This window comes from Crocuta crocuta, unplaced genomic scaffold (assembly GCF_008692635.1).
Source record: "Crocuta crocuta isolate KB4526 unplaced genomic scaffold, BGI_CrCroc_1.0 scaffold138, whole genome shotgun sequence".
Lineage (NCBI taxonomy): Eukaryota > Metazoa > Chordata > Mammalia > Carnivora > Hyaenidae > Crocuta > Crocuta crocuta.
Genome location: NW_027532585.1, coordinates 6109334 through 6129798, shown reverse-complemented (window position 1 = coordinate 6129798; position 20465 = coordinate 6109334). Strand labels below are relative to the sequence as shown.

The following is a 20465-nucleotide window of genomic DNA, read 5'->3' as shown; positions in this document are numbered from 1 at the left end:
GTAGTTTTCTTGTGCACTTATTTTACTCAGTTTTTTTTTTAATCAAGAATTGATGTTGAATTCTTTCAAATACTTTTTCTGCATCTACTGGAATGATCTTTTGATAATTCACTTTTAGTCTTTAGGCTTGGTAAATTACATTGATTAATTTTGAATGTTGAACCGGGTTTGCATTTCTGGGATGAACCACAGTTGACATTGATTTATTATCCTTTTTATGTATTGCTTGGTTCACCTTGCTAATATTTATTGATGATTTTATTCTGCTATTATATGAATGAAAGATATTTCTGTCTAGATTTTTTTTTCTTATAATGTCTTTGGTTTTGTTATCAGGATAATGCTGGTTTCATAAAATAAGTGTTAATGAAAGTGTTCTTTTCTGTGTTCTAAAAGAAGATGTGTAGATGTGATATTACTTCTTACTTAAATATTTAGAATTTTGCAAGGAAGTCATAGGACTGTAGTTGATTATTTTGTGTTTTGGTCATGTTGTTTAAAGATTTTAAATGAGAAATCTAATATGCTTGATAGTTACAATACTGTTTTTTTATTTTTTCTTAAGAGAGCTATGATATTTTGTGTATTGCAGTGAAGTTTTCCATTTTTCAAGGATATTGAATTTATGGGCACTAATTTATTTGAAAAATTACCTTCTTATCCTTTTCATTTCTGTAGGGTCCATAATAATGTCCCCTCTTTCATTCCTGATGTTTTGTAATTTGTGACTTCTCTCTTTTTTGCTTGATCTGACTAGAGACTTACTAACTTTATTGAGGTTTTGAAAGAACCAACATATATATATATAATTCATTGTATATTGATGAAATTATAACATATATGGAACATATACAGTAAAATATACAGTAAAACCTTGGTTTGTGAGCATAATTTGTTCTGGAAACATGCTTGTAATCCAAAACACTTGTATATTAAAGCAAATTTCCCCATAAGAAATAATGATTCATTCCACAACCCAAAAATATTCATGAGAAATGATTACAATACTATAATATAGTATAATATAATAAAGAAAAATAAATTAGTCTGCAGTTACCTCTGAAAACTTTTGTAACTAGTGTAAGGGAGACATGAGAGAGGAGGGTTATTGTGTAGGATGACTTTCACTATCGGCATCACTGCTGTCTATTGGCTCAGTGGAATCTTTTTCTTTTCATGAAGCTTTAACAAGGAACCTATCCAAGGACACTTGCTTTTCCCTCCTTTTGAGGATTTCACAGAAATGTGACATAGGATTTTCGTTAAATAAATTAATTGCTTGCAGTGCCATGGCCTTACTTGGGTAGTGCTTTTCTACAAAATTTTGTACTGTCTCCCACATTTTACACATCTCCCTAATCTCATTTGAAGTGAGTGATTCTTCTGCCTCTTCTTCCTCCTCCTTTGCAGAAGAGATACAGATGTAGACTTCATATAAAAGTTTGCAGTTTCGATCCCTCACATACCTCATTGGTACTTCTTGATGATTATCGTCTTCACTTCCACCATAACCATCTTCTTCATACTGCCCTTCTTTTCAAAATTTTTGCATGGGGACTATTGTATACACTCACATGGATGTTGACTACAGTATTCTTGTCATATACTGTGTTTAATGTAACTATTAATAAGGCAGCAGAGGAAAGGGTCTGTATCTGCAGGCAACCTGACCTACAATGAAGCAAAGCATTCCTAAGATTACTCTTGTATGGAAAAACAAAGAATTATCCATAAGTGTTTTGAAATGACAGAAAATACATTAATGCCAGTTGAGGGCATTTTCCAATGTCTGAAAAATCACTTACTTCTGCCAAACACCATGGCCTGAGACCAAGCATCTGAGCGTGGGAGACAGTCCCCCACAATCCCCCAGTGAGAAGGGGGGGGAGAGAGAGAGAGAGAGAGAGAGAGGAACCATTGGCTCAGTTGTGATCATGGGATGTTTAGCATCACATATTACTCGTATTGGAAAATATTGTTCATTTATCAAGTTAAAGTTTATTAGAAATGTTTGCTCATCTTGCAGAACACTCACAGAACAAGTTACTCGCAATCCAAGCTTTTACTGTATATGGAATATATATGGAATATTCCTCTATATGATGAAAGCCATCCTACAAACATGTACAGACATCAGTATGAACTCATGGTTAGCTTAATATAGATACAGATGCTTATATGTTTAGTAATATTTCTAGATATGTGTGTATATACACAAGTTAGCACGTGCACATATATTTCATTGTTCTGTGGGCCAAGAGGGCTTAGAAACCATGACAACATAGTAGTAACAAGCAAACCTACTGCCTAGGGTTTGGATTCTAACACCATTCTCAAGTAAAGAAACTCCGTGGAGGAAATGGTTGACTCAAGGACTAGTGTAGCAAATATACAAGGTGATCTTGGAGTATCTTGTACTGCTAGAAAGTAAGGAAGCATTAAAACAAAAACAAAACACACAATTATGGGAATATCTCAAAAGGACACAAGAACCAAATGAAAGAAATCAAAATGACTAAAGCTGTAACAATTTCAACAACAAAGTAAGGTAATACTGGATCATACTGCAAAGTATAAAACAGATATACATGGGTCCATACTGAAATAAATCATTAAATAAATAAATAGACAAACTCCACATTTCCAAATAATTTATGTAGATAGCATGTGCCAAAGAAGATAGCCTGTAATTTCCCACTTCTTAGATGTACATGAGAACTTCCTTCACAAGAGTACAATAAGGGAAAGTAGTAAAAAGAGTAATTTTACAGAGAGAAACTGAAACTTGACAAACACTGTTTCAGCCAGGTCAGTAAGGTTAACATCAACAGAAATAAATCACACTGATAGTCTATACCTTTGGTATGAAGTGATAAAAATTGCACTTAATCTCTGTGCTCCTCCTTTAAAAAACCTGTAACCTTAGTCTAATCGTAAGAAAAACACTTTACAAATGCTGCTTGATGTGCATTCCACCAAAACTGTGAAAATAATAAAAACCAAAGAAAGTCTGAGAAACTATCATAGCCAAGAGAAGCCAAGGAGACATAATGACTAAATGTTATCTTGTATCCTGGAGTAGAAAAAGGACATCTGAATACATTATGGGCTTTGGTTAATAATGATGTATCAGTATTAGTTAGGAGAGTATGGAATTGTGAAGAGGTGAATTACAGAAACCATTTTTTATTTTTAAAAAGAGTATTTTGTCAGCTGGGTGAGGAGTGACCAGAGGGGTATGATGTTAAGACAGAGAAACCCGGTAAGTTTTTGCATTAATGCCAGGAGAAAAGTACCTTCGCTAAGACAATTAATTTGCTCTAAAAAGAATTAAACCCAATACATTTTATAAACAATGTTCAATAATTTATAATTAGACCAATTTGTGTAATAATTATACAGACTTGCCTGTATGTTCATCCCACATATTTTTATCCAGAAATAGGTTTTATTACATTCATTTTCCATTTAACTCTATATTTTGACATATTACTTTATCAGGAGTGGCACAAGTTATATTAAGAAGGAGCATGTTAATTATCTGTAGGAAGTTTATGCTTACCTGGAATAGATTGTCACAGTTGATTTTATCCAGTAATAGCTAATTTAAGCCATAGTTTGCTTTTATTTACTTAAAATATTGATTAAATAAAAACTCAAGATCTTGAATTGCTTGCCTGAAACAGCTTGTCTTTGACATCTGACTAGGTGACTAACTTCCATTATATAAGTTTGCTTTTATGTCTGCATTTTGAAAGACTATGATCCAAACATTGGTTTGAAGAACTACTCTTTTCAAAACAGTTTGTTAGATGAGCTTGATAATTTCAGCACATCCCTTTATATTTTCATTTTTGTTTATGTCATATTATATCAGAGTTTATTTATGGCAGGCTGATATTTTACACAAACACACCATTTTGTCCTTCAAGTTAACATTTTTTTTCTCTCCTACAAATTCTGACATTTGTGGTAAATACCACGCTATTAATCTACTTTTTTATCCAAAGGCATTTAATGCAGCTTTCTTCATCAAATCATAAACTCAAAATGTTGATCATTATTATTAGTCAGTGAAAAATGTAACATAACTTAAATTCAAATTTTAGATTTTAGACATGTTTTCAATATGAATTTGCTGTAAGATCAAGTGATCAAAATATATTATTATTGTTGCCATAGTTTCAGCTGTTTCTTAGCATGTCACTTAATTGTTTGGAGGCTTTTTAAAAACATGAAAAAATTAAGATATTATGAGATTTTACCATTTACCATAATTGGTCTCTTAATTTTGATTACATTTCTTCAAATAATTATTAGATAAATGACTTCCTTCTAGAAAAAGGAATTTCAGGGGTACATTTCTGCTGGCTAAAGTTTAAAACTAACTTTAAATGCGTCTTGAATAAACTTCTCATATTTTTTGTGGGAATGACCACAGAACCAAAATAGAGCATACCGATTATCTGCAAAGAGCCGTGTTCTAGCAATGGCATCAACCAATAGAAATCTTTCCAATTAGGGGCGCCTAGGTGGCTTAGTCTGTTAAGCGTCCGACTTTCCCTTAGGTCATGATCTCGTGGCTCCTGGGTTCGAGCCCCGCGTCGGGCTCTGTGCTGNCTGTCTCTCTCTCTCTCTCTCTCCTAGAAATAAATAAAACATTAAAAAAAAAAAAAGAAATCTTTCCAATTAGACCATTACAGAATTTAGGGTCAGAATTATTTTATATCCTCAGGAGATATACTCTCAGGGACACTACAAATTTAGGGTGTTGTTACTGATTTGACTTACTGTTTACTAAATAAAATTGGCTAAATGATCACTCTTTTAAGGCAGTCTTTTTTTTTGTTTTAGAAGATAATGTTTCATGTAATGCAACCTATTTTGGATGAGGAGATTGTAGTCTGATCTGATTCACCTTCTGAAAGAAATTTATAGAAGCGAACATAGTTCAGAATAGTTAAAAGTGTTTGCTTTTGAAATTGAGATGCTGAGATAAAAATATAAATTAAGAAATCATTTTTGGTAGATCTTATAACATTTTTCTTTGATTAAAAATAGAAAAATTTTATGCAAGGAACACGTTTTCTAAGATTCTGAACTTTATAATAAATATCAATTTTATAAGTAAAAATATGATCTGTAATTTGGAGGCAGTTCTAGTCCTATGAATACTGATTTATGAAAGAAATTCAAGTGAATAAAAACTTAAAAATGTTTTTCAAAATAACATCTGTACCAGCTTCCTCTCCTGGATCTTAGTAAGACTATATGAAGTCCTGAGTATATTCTTTTGTTAAATTTTGCTATTAAATTTATTCATTTTTTCAGCAAACTTTTATTAAGTGCTTACTATGTGCCAATTGCTGTTCTAGGTGCTGGAATAGTGTTATGAACAAGATGAACAAGGCTGCTATTCTCACAGAGCTTACATTTTAGTGGAGAAAGACATTTTAACTAATGATCAGCCAATAAAATAAGATAGTTTCAGACTGCAGTATAGGAGAAATAAGTTCACACAAGAGTATGGAGTAAGGGAGACAGCACCTACTTCAGAGAGTGTTTGAGAGAAATGGGGTATTTGGGGTCTTATCTGGATGATATGTAGTTAGCCATGTGAAGACCAGTTGCTCAGCATCACTTAGAACGATTCTCCCCCTCTATCTTTATTCCTTTCCCAGTGTGCCTTCCAGGTTCAGTGGAAGGATCCAGGAGCTGCTGGATTCTTTTCTAAATAGAGAGAGACCAAGGACAGCCAGACGCATCTGAACCTAATGCTGTGTTTCCTGTTTTTCTGCTCCCCTTACCTTTCCTCCTATACCTTCCCAACAATTTTGCACACTTTTACACACCAAGGAGTGATTTCTTGTCTTACACACGTTAGTATAAAAAATAGAATATGTTTTAAAATTGAAGTATAGTTGACACACTATGTTACCCAAAATAGGATACTTTTAATGTTTTTTCCCCGTTAGCACTTACCTCTAACAAACTGTGTAGGTTATTTTTATTGCTTTTGTCCACCCTCACCAACGCTATTAAGAATTTTGATGTTATTTTTCACTGATACATCCAAGGACTTGATGTGGTATTCAGAATGCAATAGGTATTAAGTGAAATATTTGATGGATGAATAAACTGGCACCTGATATGAGGGAATCTGCTTGAGTTAGTGTCTGTTTGGCCTTGTTCACCAATGATATTAAATCATCCTTACATCTGCCTTCCGTTTCTAGAATCAGTCCAGTATTATTAAGCCTGTCGCTTAGTGTGAGCTGTCTGACATAATGTTTCCAGAGGTTGTCTCCTATAGAATTTCCTATAGGAAGTCTCAGGTGGAGCAACATTTTGAAAGATTTGCACAGTGCTTTGTAATGCTGACTTTCCTTTTGAACAGACAATATGGGATACCTTCAACTTGAGGCGCTAGCACCCAGATGAGCACAGAGATTGCTTGTGCCAAGTCTGTATTTCCTATTGGGTGCATTTATGTTAACAGATTTGTTACTTTGGGGTGTCACTGGATTCTGTTTTTAAGGCAGTTTATATTTCAGATACAGTTTCTGACACATACCTCCCCCATCAATTTTTATCCCACCATTATGTGCCTCATTGTGAAAAGTAGTAGAGTGTTACCTGTAACAAAAGTTGGTCAGTGTCTTCAAACAGTACTTTACTTCATGTTCAAGCATTACGCTGTCACTTAATTTGTGAAGAACTGCAGCTATCATTTTGACATATTAGAAAGTGCGTTAATTTGGAAAGTCTAGGTGTCTCACACCCCCTGGTAGTGGAATCCCAGATTATCTTCTACATATAAGCTGGGGTGAAAATATTAGTCATATTTCTTGTGAAAGCTTTTTCTTCCTTTATATTAATAGGTATAGATAGATAGTATAGTTGAAATTTTAAAATGTTCTAGTGCTTTAGTTCATGATTGTAACTTGTAGGCCCTTCCTTTAACTCCTACTTTATTTAGTCAGATTTCTTTGAAAAAATGTAGGAAATTGTAAATATTTTCATATGTATCAGTGTTTTGCTTACTTGTCTCAAAACATGTGTTTGTTCCAGGGTACTTAATTATGTGAACCCAGAAAGGGCAAGATCTGTTCCTGACCCACTCTTGTGGACAGTCACCTGGAAAGAAAATTCATTTGTATTTTTTCCATTTAAAAATATTTTTTCTTCAATCTTTTAAGACATTTTCACCTATAACCAATCTCCTACAGCAATTATCTTTCCTCAGTCTCTGTATAAGTGCTTTGTAATTCTTCAAATACTTAGAAGCTTTTTGGAAATGAATGTCACTGTATTTATGCCATCACATATATGCCACAAATTTAACCATCTTCTCAACTGACTAAAATTCTTTATTTTATATAAGAAATGCTGATATTTCTTATTTATATTGCCATCTAAATTCCTTACTGTTATTTCTTTGCACTTAAAGATGGATAATTGTAAGGCTCGTCTCCTTTGTATTCCTTTACCTGATGGATTATGTCTTCCTCTGCTTTTTGTCCAGTTTCTAAAATTTATTTTCATATACTTTGTATAGTTTTCTAGTTTAAGGGAGGAGAGATTCCTCATCCCTTTTATGCCATTTTTACTGGAAGTGAAAATTCAATTCCATGTTTTTGAATGATTTTCATAAAGATTATTAAAGGAAAAAGAAATTTCAGTACCTAATCGTTTAGACTCATCTGTCTGGGAAAATTCACTTATGTTGACCATCTCTTCTATACATGATGTAAAAGTATAATACTATGTATTATACCTGCTACATGCCAGATATTATGGCAAGAATTTTATTTTTATTAATTTACCTAATCTTTCCTCTAGCACTATGAAGTAGGTACTTTTATTTTTACCTTTCACATATGGGACAGCTGAGACAAAAATAAGTTTTTCAAAATATTTATACCTAGTAGGTGGAAAGGTAGATTTCAGAATCAGAAATTGTCCATTCAGATACTGTACTATTGACTAATACGCTATATAGTACTTCCTCAAGATTGTGATACAGTGTAACCTCTGTTAGTAGAAATGTAGAACAACTTTAGCTTATTGGCTAGTTTTACCTCTCAAAATTCACGTCTTTCTTTTTTTTTATGTTTACTTGCTTAAAAGAGACAGAGACAGTGTAAGCAGGGGAGGGGCAGAGAGACAGGAAGAATCCCAGTGGGCTCTGCACTGTCAGTGCAAAGCCTGACTCCAGGCTCGAACTTACAATACTGTGAGTCATGACCTGAGCCAAAATCAAGAGATAGAAGCTTAACCAACTAAGCCACCCAGGCACCCTTAAAAATTCATTTCTTAATAACATGAAATTATGAAAACCAGTGACATGTTTTATTTTTGAGTAGAGTGTAACAAATAGTTATATGCATGTGTACAGCTTGTCTAGACAAAAATATATGGGAGGGGATGCCTGGGTGACTCAGTTGCTTAAGTACCTGACTCAATTTTGGCTCAAGTCATGATCTCACTGTGAGTTTCAGACCCACATCAGGTTCCTTGATGAGAAAATGGAGGCTGCTTAAGATTCTCTTTCTCCCTCTCTGCCCCTCCCCAATATGCTCTCTCTCAAAGTAAATAAACTTAAAATATATACTTGTGTGTGTGTATGTGTGTATGTATATATATACACATATATATGTATATATATAAAAGTATATACATACACTTATATGTGTATATATATAAAAGTATATACATACACTTATATGTATATATATGTATATACATAAAAACAAGCTCTCTATTTCCTTAAGAGTTGAAATTTTTTTTGACTTCTAAGCAATTATTACTTGTACTGATACAAACTGTGATCATTATTAAATGTAGAAACTCATTTACATGTTTTAGTTAAACACACTTAATATGTCAGAATTGCACATGAAACATAGCATACACTTGAAGTAATTTCCTAATAGTTTTCTGAAACCATTTAATGTAATAGCCTCTGTCAGGGCTATCATTGTCAGTTGTTGACTTAATTAGATGTTCTAGATGAAGTTTCGATTTCAACACATATGATTTATAATATAATGATCTAAACCTTTTGATGGTTTAAAAATATTGTATTTACCTATGCCATGAAATGTCACGACAGATATTGGAGAAGAACATAGATTAAGTTTCATATTTTCTTTTATTTTGATCTTTCAGATTGCATTTTCACAACACAATACAATCATGGATCTTGTGCAGTTTTTTGTCACCTTCTTCAGGTAATTGGCTTTTACTGACTTTAAATTTATTAAACTTATATTCTGATAATGTTCTGTCAGCCTGTTTGGTAGTTTATCAAGTCTTTAAACTTAAAATATCAATGGTGTGTCTTGAATAAATATATATACTTAAATATATAACAGAGCAGAGGAAGCATACTTGAAATGTACTTTTCAAGATTATTTTGCTGTCATACTATATAATTGCTAATGGAATCAGTGGAAGGAAGATAACTTTGTGTTCCTGTCACATAAGTAATTAAAGCCTGCTTTAATTAATGAAATTAACAGTATAGTCATATATTGATTAGGTATATGTCATACAGTTAATTCAGTTCTTTGTCAGGTAATTATCATATGTGCTTAGCTACATGCTAAAAATCTGTAGGGAATACAGTTTCTATCCTCAGTGAGCTTCTAATGTGGAAATACTAAATACCACTTTGAATAGAGCATCATCCATAAAACATTAGTTATTTGAGGTATTAACAGTAAGTTCATAAAAAAGTTTCCATAATTAAACAAGTTTGAAAATACAGCTCTTTTAGTTTGTTTTTAACTGACATTACTTCTACTGACATTGTAAGAGGTCCCCCCCCCCTTAGAGCTTTTAATGTGCTAATTTCCAATGTATCTTGCTAAAAGAGAAGGTATAGTTTATAGCATTTCTCCAAACATGAAAACTCTTTTCAGGGAACATCTATTATTAATTCCATGGGATGTAAATAAAGAAACGTTGGATTGGGAGAAGAATTGAGTCAGTGATAGGATGTCTATGTTATGACATCTTAGATCTCTGGAGAGGAAGGGATATTATACTTGTTAATATGATTATTATATGTATGTACTGGTTGTGCTGGAGCACTGGGTGCCTCCATGCAAATTAGACAATTTGGGCAGACCTAGCCCTACATTATGGCATACAACTTTACAGAGTGCAGTGTGAATTTTGACTCTACTCACCAAGTTGGCTGGGCTGCCTTATACAGTGAAGAAACCTGTACAACCCAATCCTTGACATGGCTGATATGCTAAGCACTTTCTTAGCCGCCAGCATAACCATTATTGGTTATCTTGTTCAGACACCACTACAATACTTGAATTCCTAAAGCCTTCCCCACAGCGAAGGGCCAGATAGTAAATATTTCAGGATTTGTGGGCTGTACTATCTCTGTTGCATATACGCCAATGTGCTGCTGTGGTATTAAACCAACATAGCCAATAAGGAAACAAATGGGAGTGGCTCTGTTCCAATCAACCTTTATTACAAAAACAGCTGGTGGGCTGGATTCTGCCTGTGGACATAATTTGCCCAACCCCTCATCTAGCTTATGCCCGAATGCCTTTAATGAAAGAATGCATCATCTCCTGAGATAGCATTTTCTATCTTCAGATAACTAATTGTTCTTTGTAATTGAGATGAAATCTGTCTCCTCATAATACCACTTCTCATTCATCCATATGGTCCAACGCATAGCAAGTCTAATCTCTCATTGCCATTTATAGCCCTTCAGTTTTCTAAACTCTTTTTTCCAATTTCCATATTCCCTATTTATTCACTTCTGTTGTCAAAACCTTTGCCACGTCGGTCACTTTACCCTGAAAACAATCATGTTTGTGTATGTTCCTTTAAAAGTTGTAATTTCCAGAATTTAACAGTGTAAACATATTTATCACTAACATGTGTGCCTACTTTAAATTTTCCCCTTGAAAAGTGAAATAAGGAAACATCTGAAATATATTTAATGTTTTAGGACTTTGTATTTCTGAGTATAAATGGATTTTAGGGCTATTTAACTAAGTTACAGTGTGTTTTGGGAAAGTATTAGAAGTTATAATCGAACAAGCATTATTTAATGCATCAAAATAAAACTTTTTTGATGCAGAAGGGCATGGATAGAAATATACTGAAAAGTTCAGCTCTGTATAAAAATTCAGAAAGTTGAATATATATGTAAATTATTTAAATGCTTACGGTTTTATTTTAAGCTTTTGAATTTGTATGCATATTTAAGTTCAATAGTCTTTTTATTAAGTAAAATAAAGCTGGTGTTAACGTGTACCATGTCTTAGAGATGATCCTATTTATTATGTTGTCATCATGGGCAAAGTGAAATAAAATATTCTAACTGTTGTGTGAGATAAAATGTATTTGATGTGTTTTTTTTGTCATTTAAATTTCTTTCAGTAGTGAAATGTAAATTAGTTTTAAAATTATCTCATTGTTCAGAAAAACATGGACAGAATATTTTAATGTGTTTTTTTTTTTTTTTTAATCCAATGCTAAATTTTACAAGAGAGCTTTCAACAGGTCAGCATTTCTAGACAGTCTTCAGTCAGGCCCCTGTTATTGCTATTGCTGTTTCTAACTGAGTTACTGAATTTGCAGAGGTGAATGTGCCAGCTTTTTGGTTTAGCCATGGTTTGATGAAGGCCAGTTCACAAACTCTTTCAGTATTTACCTCTATAGTGGGCATAATTCTGATGGTAAGTATGATGGGGCAAGTACTAGGGAGATCATTTATAGGCATAGCCTGGCTCTGATCTTAGCTTTCTATACTATCCTAAGGAGGTCTTACTTAGTAGGTGGTGGAAATCTCAGTCCTTTCTTATATAGAATTAAAGGGTTTTGTTGTTGTTGTGAGAGTCTGTAGTATAATATAGTTTATTAAATATAGTTTATTAAATATACTTTATTAAAAATAAATGTCTTTTTTATCTTGTATGTAAAATGGAAAAGTNCGGGGCTCGAACCCACGAACCTTGAGATCATGACCTGAGCCGAAGTTTCAGACGCTTAACCGACTGAGCCACCCAGGCACCCCCCCCAGAATTTATCTTATATTAGGATTATTGCTTCCTTTTCTCTGTGAATTTTGCCTCTTTTTTCCATTTCATTTTTTTCTTGAGAACCCATGCAAGAGCTCTGACAGTGTTGGAAGTCCTTTTAAAAACCACATTTCATGGCTGTGTTCCGTTGTTTTCTTGTTTTCTAATTCATTATTTGCGTTGTTTCCTGCTTTTATTTCTTCTACTTTTTTGGAGTTGCTGTATTATTTTTTCAAATTTTTTATTTGAACATGTAATCAAGCTTCTTAGTTTCTAGTTATAAGGCTCTGGTATATGTAGCTAGGTGTGTTAAAATTCCGTTGTTAAAAATTCCTGTTTCAGCTGCGTTCCGTGAAGTTTTTTTATTATCCTGCAATTCAAAATATTTTCTAATTTCTTTTATGTTTTCCACATGAGTTATTTAGAAGTCTGTCTTTGAATTTCCAAATGTGTAGGATTTTGTCAATGCGTCTTTTTTATTGGCTTTTCTTCAGTCAGTGAAAGACCTTTATGATACTTCTATATTTCTTAAAATTTTTTCTGTTGTCAAAGATACGATCGACATTTGTAAATGTTCTGCTTGCTTGGTAATAATGAGGTTTCTCAGATCATTGGAATCAGTATTTTATAGATACCCATTAGAATAAAACTTGTTGTTTTTACCGTATGTTCTTCAATGTCCATGTTCCATGTTCACAGTATCATGTGAGATTTATTACTATTTCAGTCTATTACTTTTACATATTTATCAACTTAATCTTCATAGTTTTTCATTTTAATATTATGGTTTTAGGGGAAATAATTTAGAATCAACAAATTTTTCTTATGGATTACTGTGTTTTTCCCTCAATTTTTAAATTAGGATAAAATACACATAACATAAAATTTGCCATTTAACCATTTTTAAGTGATCAGTTTAGTGATAGTAAGCACATTCATATTATTAGGCAGCTATCAGCATTATCCATCCCAGAACTCTTTTTATCTTACAAAACTGAAACTCTATGCCATTAAATAATAATTTCCTATCTCCTTTCCTTCAGCCCCTGACATTTATCATTTATCCTTCTTTCTCTGTGATTTTTGACTACTCTAGTACATTATATAAGTCATATCATGTAGTACTCATTCTTCTGTGACTGGCTTATTTTCTCTTAGCATAATGTTCTCAAGATTCATCCCTGTGGTAACATATATCAGAATTTCCTTCCCTTCCTAGGCTGAATAATATTCCATTGTATGTATATACCATGTTTTCTTTATCCATTCATCTTTTCATGAACACTTGAGTTGTATCTCTTTTAGCTACTGTGAATAAAGCTGCTATGAACATAAGTGCACAAATATGTGCTCTACACCTTGCTTTCTGTTCCTTTATGTATATACCTGAAAGTGGAATTGCTAGGGTAATTCTGTTTTTTAATTTTTTGAGGAGTTTTCCTACTGTTTTCCACAGCAGTTATACCATTTTAAAATCTTACGAACACTGCACAGGTGTTCCAATTCTTCTCTATCCTTACCAGCACTTGTAAATTTTTTTGTTTGTTTCTGTTTTGATGGTAGCTATCCTAATGAGTGTGAGGTAGTATCTTACTGTGGTTTTGATTTGCATTTCCCTAACAATTAGTGATGTTTATCATATTTTCTTGCTATTTGTATATCTTTGTAACAATATCTATTCAAATCTTTTGCCCATTTTTGAATTAAGTTCTTTTTTGTTTGTTTTGTTGTTTATTTGTTGAATGGTGGGAGCTCTCTTTATACATCCTGAATATTAATTGCTGATAATTAATATGATATATGATTTTCAATTATTTCCTCACACTAAGTATCTTGCTTTTTACTCTATTGATAGTGTCCGTTGGTGAATAGAAGTTGTAATTATGAAGTCCATTTTGTCTCTTTTTTCTATTGTTGCCTATGCCTTTGGTGTCATATCCAATCATTTCGAAACCAATGTATTATAAGCTTTTGGCCTGTATTTTCTTCTCAGCGTTTTATAGTTTTAGCTATTGTGTTTAAGTCATTGATCCGTTTTGTATTCATTTTTTTGTGTGGTATTAGGTAAGGATCTAATTTTATTCTTTTGCATTTGATTTCAGTACAGTTTTCTCAGCATCATTTGTTGAAAAGATTGTTCCATCTTCATTGAATGGTCTCTGTACTACACAAGAGTATTTGATCTTATATGTGAAGGTTTATTTCTGGGCTTTTTATTGTACCGCACTGGCCTATATGTCTATGTTTATGCCAGTGCCACACTGTTTTGATTATTAAGGTTTTGTACTAAGTTTTGAAATCAAGAAGTTTGAGTCCTCCCACTTTGTTCTTTTTTCAAGATGTGTTTCTTTTTTTGTTGTCTTTGGTATTTAGGGTCCTTGAAGTTCCATATGAATTTTAGGATGAATTTTTCATTTCTGGGAAAAAAAAACTGTTGGGATTTTGATAGGGATTGTATTGTATGTGTAGATTGCTTTGGATAGTATCAACATCTTGACGGTATTGAGTCTTCAAATCCGTGAACATGAAATGTCTTTCCATTTACTTGTCTTTAATTTATTTTTAACAATATTTTGTAGTTTTTATTGTACAGGTCTTTCACTTCCTTGGTTAATTCATCCTTTTTGATGGTATTGTAAGTGGAGGTGTTCGGTTAATTTCTTTTCAGAAACTAGTGTATAGAAATGCAACAGATTTTTATGTGTTGATTTGTGTCCTGCTACTTTGCTGCATGTGTTTATTAATTCTAAGTTTCTGTGTTTGTGGAATTTTTAGGGTTTTCTATATATAAGGTCATATTATTTGCAAACAGATATAATTTTACTTCTTTTCCAATTTGGATGCCTTTTATTTCTTTTTCTTCCTAACTGCTCTAAGACTTCTGCTACCACATTGAATAGAAGTGGTAAAAACAGGTATCTTCTTCCTGATTTTAGAGGAAAAGCTTTTAATCTTTCACCACTGAGTATGATGTAGAAGCTGCAGTAAATTATCTAGAAGATCTAGCTAAGATAGTTAACAAAAATGGTTACCCTACCCAGATTTTCAGTGTAGATGAAACAGCCTTATATTGGAAGAAGATGCCATCTAGGACTTTCATAGCTGGAAAGGATAAGTAAATCAGTGACTGGCTTCAGAGATTCAAAGCTGACTCTCTTGTTAAGGCTAATACAGCTAGTTACTTTAAGTTGAAGGCCGTAAACACACATCTTTTTTTTTTTTTTAATCTCCCACTTATTTCAACTGTAAAGTCTAGATAAAATGTATGGGCTGCTATTTAATAATTCTGAAAACTAAGTATCAGCAGGAAGATCAGAGGAGACCAGAATTCTAAGTGCCCCTGAACTGTTTGGGAATTTACTATTATTTTCCTTTGGCATCCCCGGGACTTAAACCTACATGCAGACTGAAAACTGAGAGTGACTCCTGAGGTCTAGACAAGAAACATCCTGGAAATATCTCCTAGTTCTTAGTTATGGCATAGAAAAGGAAACTCTTTTAAATTTGTTTATTTATTTTGAGGGGGGGGGTGATGGAGGGACAGGGAGAGGAGAAAGAGGGTCCCAAGCAGGTTCTGCACTGATAGTGAAGAGCCCAGTATGGGGCTCAAACCCACGAACTTCAAGATTACAACCTGAGCTGAAGTCAAGAGTCTGATGCTTAGGGATGGAGCCACCCAGGCACCCCTGTACAGAAAACTCTTAAAGCTCAGAGTGAGTAGTGGACAACCCTCTTCCATTTTTTCTCATTTTCCTTAATTCACACATCCCCGATCCCAAGCAGTCCTGCAGCGGTAACATTGGCTGCAGCAAAAATGGCTAAGAATGAGAAGCTGGAAGAGCCAAATTTCTGAAAGAGGTGCAACTTCCTTAATATAAGGTAGAGTTGTGGTTACAAGAGGGCAAGGCAAACTCCATTGCTTTTTCCTTTTCTCTGTCCTCCTAGCATAGAATGTGACACAGTCATGAAAGTGGGCAGTTTCAGTGCAGAGGATGAAAAGTGGAGCCCAGGGAAGCTGAAGGGATCTGGGAAATAACAGAAAGAAGAAAAAAAAAAAAAGCCATCCATTAAGTTGCTTATGAACTTCTGGGACTTATGAGGATCTGATCCTAGTTAGCATAACAGAGAATCCGAGACTGAGCTGGTGGTTAGAACTGGGCTGAAGCCTCAGACTGAACCTCAAGAACAGACTCAAATTGCACTGAAAATGCTTTGGGGCTTCCAGTCCTTTGTAACCACAGCCTGCAGAAGGCTGATGCAAAGTATTATAGGGAGTATCAACAGTCCCTGTAGAATGTAAGCCAGACCCCAGTCCTGCACCAAGTAGAGAGGACTTAACAGAAGTGACCATCCTTAAGTTTTGTTAGCAAGTCAAGGGATGCCAGTGTTTATTGCTCAGCCTAATTTTTATCAGGGAATACAAATTAAAACTACAGTATAACTCTCCTTGCCATATGGCTATTACAGTGGCTAGAAGAAACAAACAGAAAACAAAATAAAATAAAATAAAACAAAAACAAGAAGAGGAGAGGATATTGGAACTCTCTACACTTCTGATAGTCTAGAACCTGGAGCAACAACTTTGAAAACAAGTTGACATTATATTCTAAAGTTTAATTTATATAGACTGTGTGATCCAACAATTCTGTTCCTTCAAAAGCCATGTAAAAGTAGTTATAGCAGTATGTGTTAAATAGCCAAAATCTTAGGATATCCCAAATATCCCCCCCAAAAAATGGAATGGAGAATATAACCATATAATAGAAAACATATAGGGTAATAGAAAACAATAAACTAATCCTACAAGAACAATATAGATGTCACACAAACAATAGTGTTGAACAAAAGCCAGAAACAAAAGAATAAATTTTGCAGAGTTTCATTTGTATGAAGTTCAGAAATAGGTAGAACCAAACTATGGTATTAAAAATCAGCATGATAGCTACCTTTGAGGAGGAAGGAATGGATAAATTGCTATTTCTTTATTGGGGTTTTGGTTACATGGGTATATTATCTTTGTGATAATTCATTGAGCTGTGTACTTGTGATATTTCTGTGTGTGTTATGCATTGATGTTCTGGAAAAGTTTTTTAAAAAGAGCATTTCCTACATTTAAAATATTAAGGAAATTATGTAATTAAAACATTTACCCACATATGTTTTCACTCATGTGTGGATCTTGAGAAACTTAACAGAAGATCATGGGGGAAGAGAGGGGGAAAGAATAGTTATAAACAGGGAGGGAGGGAGACAAACCATAAGAGACTTAAATAGAGAGAACAAACTGAGAATGGAGGGGGTGAAGAAGAGAGGAAAAATGGGTGATGGGCGTTAAGGAGGGCATTTGTTGGGATGAACACTGGGTGTTGTATGTAAGCCAATAAATTATATTAAAAATATATAAATAAAATGATGTTTATTAGAAAAAAAAACAATTTACCATAACTACATGATTTCAGAAAGGTATGCTTTAAATGAAATTTGAGTGTAGAGCATTGTATACATTGACTATTAATCATTTTTGGTGTAAGTTTGGAAGGTTAAGATATTATCCAGGTAGGTTATTTGTAACAGAGGAGTTAACCAGGAAGATCTGTCTTCCTTACTAGATGCTGTTTCTCTCTACTGTATGTAAACTATTTCAAGGAAGGATTTATCAAAGATGCTTTGTAAATTTGTAAGTCTGTTAGCAGTTTGGAGGAGGTTCATTTGGGTATTTTCTTATGAATTTTGCATAAATGATATCTGAAATAGATTTTATGCATTATTTCTCAGCCTTCATTTAACTCCTTCCATATGGGTATACAGCAATGATTTTGAGTGGGACTGATCCCTCACTAGCTTCAGGGGTGGGCTAAAGCCAGTTCATGCAGAGCCTTCAATAGCCAAAGGATAGGTGAAGAGAAGGCATGTGTAATGGTATGCGATGTGAGTTCTGGAATTCCTGCATCCATTTTTGTTCCTAAGAGGGAAATGAGTCTGAGGACGGAGCTGATGCACAGTAGTGTGTATACTTCAGAGAATCAGAGAGCAAGGTAGCCAGGGTGCCGATCAGTCCAAACCTGGCAGTTATTCTTCCTTTTGACCTTGGGGAGTGTCTTAGTCTGATTGGGTGCCATACCATAGACAGAATGGCTTTAACAACGGAAAATCTTTAATCTTACCATCCTGCCTATTGGGAAGTCCAAGATTTGAGTGCTAGCATTGTTGGTTTCTGGTGTGAGAATTTTTGGTTTGCAGATGGCTGCCTTCTTGGTGTGTTCTCATCGCTTTTCCTCATTGCAAGGAGATGGAGAGAAAGTGCCAGCTCTCTGGGGTCTCTTTTTATAAGGACACTATTTCTGTTGGTTCAGGATTCCACCCTAATGACCTCATTTAACCTTAATTACAACCCAAGGTCCCTATTTTCAGATATAATCACATTCAGGTGTAGGGTTTCAACATATGAATTTGGAAGAGTACTATTCATCCATTATATTCTGTCTGTGACCTCCCACAGTCCTGTCCTCTTTGCATGTGAAATACAGCCACTCCATCCCAACAGTCTCAAAAAGGCTTAACTCGTTCCTGCATCGGCTCTAAAGTTTTAAAGTCTGAAGTCTCATCTAAATAACATCCAAATCAGATATGAGTGGGATTTAGGATACAGTTCATCCTGAGGCAACATTTTCTCTATCTGAAAGCAGGCAACTTACATGATTCCAAAATACCGTGGTGGGGCAGGCATTCTCAACTCATAAGGGAGATATCTGAAGAAGAAAGGGGCAACTGGTCCCAAGCAAGTCTAAAACCTAGCAAAGAAAATCCCATCAAATTTTAAAGATTTGAGAGTAGTTCCCTTGGGTTCAGTGTCATACCTCCAGACCCACTTGGGTGACAGCATCACCACACAGCTCTACGGAGTGGCCCTGCCTTCGTAGCGTTGTGAGGTGGCCCTGACACTCAGCACTTAGCTTCAGCTTTGTCCCCAAGACCTAGATGGTGGCATCTTGATCCCCACAGAGGTTCCACCCTTGAAAACTGAGGAGCAACCAGTCTTGCCCTGATGATCTCTTAACTTCAGGATTTCGCTTTTCTTAAAGGATAAAGCATATTCCCAACTGAATAGCTCCATGGTCCCAATCTGTGGAATCCAAGAAGCCTGACACCCTTCTTTCATTCCCTTTTGTTTTCTTTGTCCCCGTTAGGTCAAACTCACAGAGTCCCTGCTGGGATAATCTCATCTCTATTCCTGGTTCTGCTGAGATGGCCAGTTAAGTCCCTGTGTCCTACTCAAGATCACTTCTTTATGAATGGTTGCTCAGCCACACCCTTCTGTTATCTTCAGACATGATTTTTCAGATTTTGCAAAAAAAATCTGGATTAGGCTGAGAATTTTCCAAACCTCCAAGTTCTTGGTTCCTTTTTTTCTAGATAGTTCCTTCCTCAACTCCTCTCTCTTCTTGTATTTAGCTATAAGCAGTGAGAAGATCCAGAACTTTGAAAGCTGTCTTCAGTACTTTGCTTAAAAATATTCTCTGCTAATATCCAATTTTATTACTTGTAAATTCTACCTTCCACAAAACACTGGAACACAATTCAACTAAGTTCTTTGCCATTTTATAACAAGGATGGCTTTTCCCCCCGTTCCTATTAACATGTTGCTTATTTCCATCTGAGACTTCACCAGAATGCTCTTTAACATCCATATGTATGTCCGTCAACATTCTGTTCATGATCATTTACACATTATTTAAGAAGAGAGACCTTCCGTCAAGCTGTACTTGATTCTTTCTCAGCTCTCACCAAAATCACCTTTAACATCCATTTCTTGAAGACCAACAGTCTCTTCAAGAAACTGAAGTCTTCTTTTGCATGCTCCTCAAATTTCTACCCACTGCTCAGTTCCAAGGCTGCTTCCGCATTTATAGACATTGGTTACAAGCAGCACCCACTTCTTGGTACCCAAATCTGCCTCTGCTCATGCTACATACAAAATACACTGACTAGTGACTTAGACCGCAGAAATTTATTAGAGTCCTGGAGGCTGAGGGGCCCAAGATCAGGGTGCCGGTGTAGTTGGTTTCTGACGTAGACTTCCTCTTGGTGTACCAATGGCCACTTTCTCACTGTATGCTCATATGACCTTTCTTTGGTGTGTGCACAATGGAAAAAGAGGGAGAGGGAGGCTGGGAGGGGTAAGAAAGAGGGGGAGAGGGCAGGGAAGAGAGAAAGATAAAAGGAAAAGAGAAGAAAAGAACAGAACAGAAAAGGAAAGAGCAAGCTCTCTGGGTCTCTTCTTATAAGAGCATGAATTCTGGGATGCCTGGGTGGCTCAGTTGGTTGAACATCCAACTCGATTTCAGCTTAGGTCATGATCACAGTTTGCAGGTTCAAGCCCTGTGTGGGGCTCTGCACTAACAG

At 34.8% G+C, this 20465-nt stretch overlaps 1 protein-coding gene across 1 annotated transcript in view; it reads left to right on the top strand.

The window, feature by feature from the left end:
- ATRNL1 (attractin like 1) overlaps nucleotides 1-20465 on the top strand; it is a 767076-nt gene that overhangs the window by 339299 nt on the left and 407312 nt on the right. Inside the window, exon 25 of the mRNA XM_077779526.1 lies at nucleotides 9172-9233. Within this exon, the coding sequence (XP_077635652.1) occupies nucleotides 9172-9233 (62 nt within the window). The remainder of the gene's footprint in view (nucleotides 1-9171; nucleotides 9234-20465) is intronic.